Below are 7,516 nucleotides of genomic sequence, written 5' to 3' on the forward strand. Positions count from 1 at the left end.
AGAAGCCCTCTAATATTACCTCTTATAAAGCTGATTTTTACAATATTTGAAACCCTCTCAAACATGAGGTCGCAAAACAAAAAGCTTACAAAAACAGAAACCTGAAAGCTTTTCAATTTCATGTGACTGCCTTAATATTATAAAGTATTTTCTATCTCAGAATTCTTATTTTTATTATTTATTTTATATACAGTGTTACATTTGTTGTTATTCTTTGTTCTACATATTCGGAACTGTACCACAATGCTTTATTATTTTTATTTTTCTCTCATTGTACTTTTTGTATTGTACTTGTCTATACATGTACTAATTTAAATAAAAATAAAATAAAAAAAAACAGAGAAGTACCTCCACCGGCCGAGAGGGGCAGTATACCTAAAAAAGGCGGAAGACAAACCGGTAAAACATACAGATTTACCAACAGCGGCCGCTCATCACATGGTTTTAGTATTTGAAGAGAGGAGATCAGAAAATATCCTCGACTACGAGCGTTTAAGTAAGTACATGTTTCCTTTTTGTGTCACACAATATTATGTTCATTTTTGATGTATATACCGGTAGGTTGTTTTAATTAGTTTGTTCAGACACGCACGCTGATATAGTGCACAATACACAGTGTTGGCTAACACGCAGGGCCGGATTAACATAAGGGCTAGGTGGGGCTGAAGCCCCAGGGCCCGAGCACGGAGGGGGCCCGTGATTGGCCGAGAAAATGATTGACAAACTTTAGGTGCTCCCGATCGATTTCCTGTTGGGCCGCTCGCAAAACCACACCACGCCCCCACAAATTAAGCGCTGTTATTTAGGCTACTGGAGTGCTGCGAGTGCATGGGAAAATCAAAAGCCAGGTGAAGAAACGGCGCTACCTGAATAAACCGCACGCGCATCCAGCAGTGGCAGCGCGAGAACAGCTGAGTCGTCGCTGACAAACTCGTTCGGCGCTTTCGCCGCTCCATTGAAGTCATAACGAGCGCCAGGCAGTCGTTTTATCCATTTGAATTTGATACAAGCTCAACATCATGTGTACAGTAAAGGCTCTGTGGCGAAATTGGCTGAACCAGACTGAAAAGCTCCGACCATGTCTGAAGTGTTGAGGTAAATATAGACTACACGATGGCCGTAGCCAGCTATGAGGTCTCCGAGGTCCGGACCGCTGTATTTTTCCGAGGTGTAGGCTACATAGCTAATAAATGTTGTGAAATAATTGACCACCAATAGAGTGCTTTATGTACACATAAGCTGCTGCGCGAGTCACGCGACGCTTCAGTAAACGGTGTGAGATGTAAGTAGCCTATACATTATAGCCAAACTAAACATTTCATATTTCAAACAACGTTCAATGTTAAACAACGAACAGACTATCAGCCAGAGCTCAGCTTTAGGAGGGGAAGAGACAGGGCAAGAGAAGGAAACTGAGAGAAAAAGAATGAGAGAGTGATGAAATGAGGAGAGAGCAGGTATGACCAGTGTTGCCAACTCTGGCAAGACAAATAAGCAACCACAGCTTCAAAAACAAGCCCAATATTATTATATTATTTATTATCATCAATATAATTTATTATCAGTTATTTTGTTATCAATAAATGAGCCTGCAACATTTTAAACTGAAACCTCTCTGAGTTTGAAAAGCAAAAACAGATGTGATTTTACAAAAAATCATCAAATTGCAATAAAGGGCATGAAATATCCTCCAATCAGCAGTGAACAGAAGAGGTTTGGAGATGGAAAAAGTGACGTGAAGGCCAATTTAGTCGGAGTTAGTGCACACATATTAGGTGCAGAGTAGTTAACACGCACTACAAACTGTGAAAAAGACAAGCCCTGCATCTCAATCTGATACTATCTGCCCTAAATAGTATTGAAAATTACTAATGTCACATGCTATTTAGGATGGATAGTATGCACATTGGGATGTATGCAAGCACTAAGGGAGTGCTGCAATATAGCCACATATTTATTATAAATTAATTGGGAACCATACCTACTGTTAGTATACTAGTTTTTATTTTTATTATAGCCTGTAATGATAAATATGTTATACAAATATTTTTTTTAATTAAATGAGGTGCCTGTCCTCCCTGTTTCCTCTCCATCTCTGTTCATCTCTGCTGGTGGCATTGTTTGTGGAAATGTATACGTCTATTTACGTCTACTAACTATCATTACGTGCATTTATAATGTCACATTGAATGCAATTTTTCTTCAATGAGGGGGAGAAGGAGGCGGGATGTGAGAACTAATTACTACAGCATTTGTATCATAGCACTGATTGGCTATTAGCTTTGAGAAGACAGTGTCAGTCAATGTATTGGACAAAACAGCGACCATAAATGTAAAGAAATGAAGTTGCTTGTCATATTTCCCTAACAAGCAAACACATTTTTTAAAATAAGCCCAAAAAACTGCAACACGTGTTTTTTTTTACACGACCTGCCATAAAAATAAGCCCAAAGTCGCGTGTTATACTATGGGTATGACAATCTACTGCCCACCTGCATGGTTTTGAAAGCTTATTATTAAAAAAAATTTAGCCTTCAAACATCTTAAAATGCACATATATAGATCAGAGAAATCAAAATTTTCTTGGGGGACCATGCCCCCAAACCCCCCAAAATACCTCAAATTTGGGACCTCACAGGTTTTAAAACTCCTTAAGGCAGTTGTATATACTCAAAAGTTGTTGCTTTTTCTGGAAACCGGTTTGCTTTGACCTCATATCTGGAGTTAATGCATTTATGCATTTAAGGCCTACCGAATATTAAAATGGAAAATTCAGACAGTATATACTCATTGTATCTCTGTGCTTTGAAGATTTAGTTTTTAAAAAATACTAATTATTTCTGTGGTAGAAAACGTTGTGGCACTAAGATCGGCTACTATGGGGGCCCTTGGGTTTGTCATAGCCCCAGGGCCCTACATGTTCTTAATCCGGGCCTGCTAACACGTGCTGTTTCGCCTTTTTTACACACTGAGTTCAAGCATGTTCTACATGTTAAAATGTATCTAGCTACTGTAGGTAAGTTAGCCAAAGCTTTACATCTAGAAAGACTTAAGTTTAACTTTTGGTGTTTTCTAACAAAACAGAATGATGTATATAGGTTATTTAAATTATTTTGTTAGTCCGAACAAGCATGCTGCTAGGTCAGTTTTAGCAAGTGTTAGCTAACATGTGCTGTGTTGCTACTGTTCTTCTAGCATTTAAGGTCATTTATGAGTTATTTCTCTGAACTGCTGTACTTATTATGTTTGAGGACAATGCAGTTTACTTGAATCACTACACTGAATGAATACATTTTACTGTTCCACATTTGGCTGACCAGTTTTTCCCCCCACAGCATAGCTACTGTATATTCTGTATTTAACGTTAACAATGCGGTTTTGTTCACATTTTCTTGCAGATACCTTGACCAGAGCACAATCGGTTATCTTCATCCAAGAGACCTACTATTGGACAATCGTTTCGGCTTTCAAGGTAAATAAATTGTTAGTCACAATGTCTAGTTACTGGGCTATAAGGAGAAGAATATTGAAAGGAGTTGAGATGGACAAACAGGAAATTGCAGATGTTGGAAACTTTAACAGTATGGAAAATTGTGCCTGTAGTTGTTGTTTTATTTATATATATATATATATATATATATATATATAATTAAAATAAAATATTTTTTATGTAGATTTCCAGAATGAGAACCAAGCCCTGAGGGAAAGCAATGCACGAGCAGGTGAGAACATGCACTCTTTCTTAAATTTTACTTTTTTGACTGTGATGTAGGTCCAAAATTACCAAATGCCTTTCATTTTGTAGCTTCGGATGACAGCGGCTCACTTCATGAGCAGGTGAAGCAAGTTGGGACAATGTTGACGACGTTTGCTCGTACTGGGCAATCAGGTACAACTTGCAAACAACACCTGTGGTTGTTGGTTTAATTCCCACTGGGGCCACCTGTACATGTAGTAGACCTAGTTGTAAATGTCATAGTTTAGTAGTTGAGGGACCAGGACTGACTGCTTTATTCTTTTATTCTGTGAACCCCTGTTGGTGCAGATCAGACTCTAATGCTGCGATGTCTTGGAGAGTTTGGCGATGTTGTGCGTAGCATGGACAACAAAATGGACACTATGCTGCAACATTTCAGTGCCAATGTGTCTTTTGGAGAGTTATCCCTGCCAGGGGGTCTGTTTCTCCCCCTAGACAACCCATTTGGCGTTGCTTGACAACAGTTTGAGGCAGGATAAAGAGCTCCAGTAAGTGTGCTGATTTTGTTTATAATGCTGTAGGGTAATCTAAAAAGTAAAATTTAAGATTGTACACTGCATATTCTACAGTCTGAATCACAGCCTGTCACATTTTTATATTTATGTATGAGAAGCTTCAGAGATATGTAATTTGTAACACTTTTTTGTATTTTCAGCTTCGGTTTTTGGCAATCAAATGTGGGAGGGACCTAAAGACAACCGTGTGGCGAATGCTTTAGAGTATCTTCTCTAATCACCTTTCCATTAATACAACCTGGACGGGTGTAGGGGATAAAGCATGTTTTAGAGACATGTTCCTGAAGACCATTGTTCAAAGTAATATATATATAAATTTGTTATATATTTAAGTAGATGTGTGTGGCCTTATGACATTCACATGGAATGACAGATCTGTATTTTCTACAGGAGCCATCCGGAAGAACCCGGCAACCCAGGATGCCACTGATGAGGCGGTCCAGGTTAGCGCTATGCGTTACCTGAAAGGAGCATCTGATCGTGAAGGTGGAAAAAGACGCCGCACAGCTGAGAGGGACCCACAGCCGACCTCTTATACCTAGGCTGACTACTGACACCTGGAACCCTTTCTTTATCCTGCAGTCAGTAACATCAAGACCCCTAAAGAAGCCAGAAGTTTCAGGCTACACTCACCCAATCCACACTGTTCACTGTGGAAATTACTTTTTTTTTATTCCCTGTGACCCTGCCTTGAAGGCAGCTCCTTGGATAGATATGGGATGGCAAGGTTGTTTGTCCTTTATATAGGCGCACAAGAAATCACTGAAGATAAGCCAATTTGCGCTGCCTCATTCTGGAGGTCGGGGAAAACCGGAGAACCCATAGTCAGGCTTGTTATAATGTTCTGTTCTACTACTGTTCTATTCTTCTCCAGAGCTTTACTCTAAATTATTACCATTTATGCTATTGTTAGAAATGGCTTGTTAAATGTGATGTTATACCTCGATTTATTTGGTATCCTGCACATTCTTTGGTACCAAATATCCTCATTATTTGATATAATATTTAATGGTAATTCTTTTCATCCCAGAGCTGACCTATTTGTTATTAACAAATATTGTAAGTGTTATAATTTGCTTGTAAGGCTGTTTTTTTTTTTTTTTTTTTTTAAACCAAAATTTAATTGGAAACATGCAGGTTCTTTAGTAAAAATGTTTTTTGTTATTTATAGGCCTATTTAAGCTTATTTATTGTCTGTTATATTTAATTTATATTATCTTGTATCATTGACAGTTAATGTACTTTGAAATGTGGAATAAAAATGCCAAATGGGAATTTATCTGGTTTGTTCAATTATTATCCATCATAAACTGCATGTTACAAATATATGAATAATAAATAAATATATATATTATTTATTACACAATAAGCGGAGGCAGATCGTTCGAAAAAAGCGTTTGCCTCCGCCGGGCCGCCTTCTGGTATAAAGGCGGCGGAACGGCGGTTTGCCTGCGGGCCGGCGGCGGTACGAAGGCGGTAGGAAGCGGCAGCCGCCGGCGGTGCGCCGTCAAACGTGTTTGCGATTACGCAATTCTGACGCTTCTACAGCCGCCGGATCACCGCCGGTGGTCCGCCGACTCATTGCTATCTGGGATTTTTTGAAGAACGCGCCAGTGATGAGCACATGCCAGACCAACCGCCTGAACTCGACAATACTCACTATCAATTCAATCTAATAATCAGGTTAAGTAATTAAACGTGTGGCTGAGGGGGCGCCCAAGGATGATCATGTTTAATAAACAGTATGTTTTATTTCGCTTGTTTTAATTCTATGCTTAATGGGAAGTAAGTTTAAGGGCGCCACAAGAGGGCGCCTGGCTGCGCCCCCAACACATTTGTCGCCCTAGGCAACCGCCTAGTTCGCCTATAGCAAACGCCGGCCCTGCATTAATTGAAATGTCAGCTTTTTATTGCTGTTGTGTTTTCTTTTATGGCTGCAGCGGCCACTCGCAGGATAATGTTTTCATTGAGAATACGCCTGGTAAAACTCCCTCATCGGCTGTCTTTCTCTCTTCTTCTCTCGTGCTGTGTAGAGACTGTCCTGTAGAAATGAGAGGAAAACTGACAGTGAGCAGACAACATGAGCTCCCACATCTGTCCCTTTGCCTCATCATTGTGAGTAATGTCCAAAATAACCCAAACTGATTGTGGCACTCTGGCACGAACATTGCCACTGAGGAAAATGAGGTGGCCCGCCTGTCTGACAGCACCTGTCAAGCTAGGCCATGTTTGTGGACTTTGCGAGGAATAGAAATGCAATAAAGACATTACACCAACTGCTGATTGGCTTTATCTGCCACTCATTTATAGACCAAACTCGTTTACATTACATAACCTCTATAAACCTCTCAGAAATACAGTAGATTCCAATAAATCTGCTGTGGCAATTAAACAAACTTGGTCTTTTTAACAGGAAAGGGACATCTTTTATTCTTTCACATTCTGTCAGTAATTTGTAGTGTATGACGAATAGGTCATTTTTTATTCAACGCTCCATTTACTGCAACGTCCACTGCAATCTCACTTATCTTTTTCTCAATCTCTCACGTTCTCTAACATCTGTGTGAAAATGTGCATTTCAAGCAGACAGTTTTCAGTGGCAAGTCATTATCCCCATGAATAGTTCTGCTAGACTAGAGCACTTTCTTGCACTCTATTTATTTAAAAAATAACCATACTTTTTTTTTTTTTTTTTTACAATATAGCATTCGATATTCTTTCTGCTTTATTACAATAAATGATCCTTAGCCTTGAAATACAAAGCTGTTGCCATCAATGTTGTGTTCTTTAATGTCATGTTTTATTCCACACATGCGCTATGTGCTCAGCAGTACAGGGTAGGAGGAAGGAAGACAATAAGGCATGTCCAAATCAAATGAATGTGTCATATGATTAGGGATGTGACGGTGAGGATATTTTCCCACCGGTTAATCAATGTGACGACACCGGTAATACCGGTATCACCGGCGGGGTCTTTTAAATTGCTAATTTGAAAGCGAAAATAAAATGTGCACATCCGCATGGGCATTCATAACGGTTCATAAGTTGAGCTTCCATAGGAATAGTTTGTACTTTTCTAAATGATGTCTGACAACTCATTCTCACTCCCAAGGTGTCGAAATCTGAAGCATGGCAAGTGCCTTCCGCGTCACAATGAAGACGCTAAAGGCAGCCCTAGGTGTCACTATATCAACGCGCAGGTGCTCCATTGATTTCAGTTGTTTGCCCAATGCGTCAGATCAAG

The 7,516-nt window shown here is 39.5% G+C and overlaps 1 protein-coding gene across 2 annotated transcripts; it reads left to right on the forward strand.

Moving 5' to 3' along the window:
- The first annotated feature begins 406 nt into the window (after positions 1-406).
- LOC307132070 (uncharacterized protein) lies at positions 407-5,549 on the forward strand. Of its 2 annotated transcripts, none has more exons than XR_013817254.1 (7): positions 407-496; positions 3,399-3,472; positions 3,675-3,722; positions 3,806-3,889; positions 4,046-4,245; positions 4,413-4,572; positions 4,663-5,549. XR_013817254.1 is itself a non-coding variant. In XM_079826217.1 (7 exons), the coding sequence occupies exons 1-5, from the start codon at positions 1,079-1,081 to the stop codon at positions 4,213-4,215; spliced, it is 393 nt and encodes a 130-aa protein (XP_079682343.1). In that variant the 5' UTR covers positions 776-1,078; the 3' UTR covers positions 4,216-4,245; positions 4,413-4,572; positions 4,663-5,549. The 2 variants fall into 2 exon arrangements, 1 of the variants encoding a protein (XP_079682343.1); XM_079826217.1 differs by lacking the exon at positions 407-496 and adding an exon at positions 776-1,095.
- The last annotated feature ends 1,967 nt before the right edge of the window (positions 5,550-7,516 follow it).

This window comes from Gobio gobio, assembly GCF_949357685.1.
Source record: "Gobio gobio genome assembly, chromosome: 9".
NCBI lineage: Eukaryota > Metazoa > Chordata > Actinopteri > Cypriniformes > Gobionidae > Gobio > Gobio gobio.

Bases quoted from the DNA above. Each gene is read 5' to 3' on its own strand.
- LOC307132070 (XM_079826217.1), top strand. The intron at 3,723-3,805 runs GTGAGAACATGC...TTCATTTTGTAG, and splicing joins GGAAAGCAATGCACGAGCAG to CTTCGGATGACAGCGGCTCA. The intron at 3,890-4,045 runs GTACAACTTGCA...CTGTTGGTGCAG, and splicing joins TGCTCGTACTGGGCAATCAG to ATCAGACTCTAATGCTGCGA.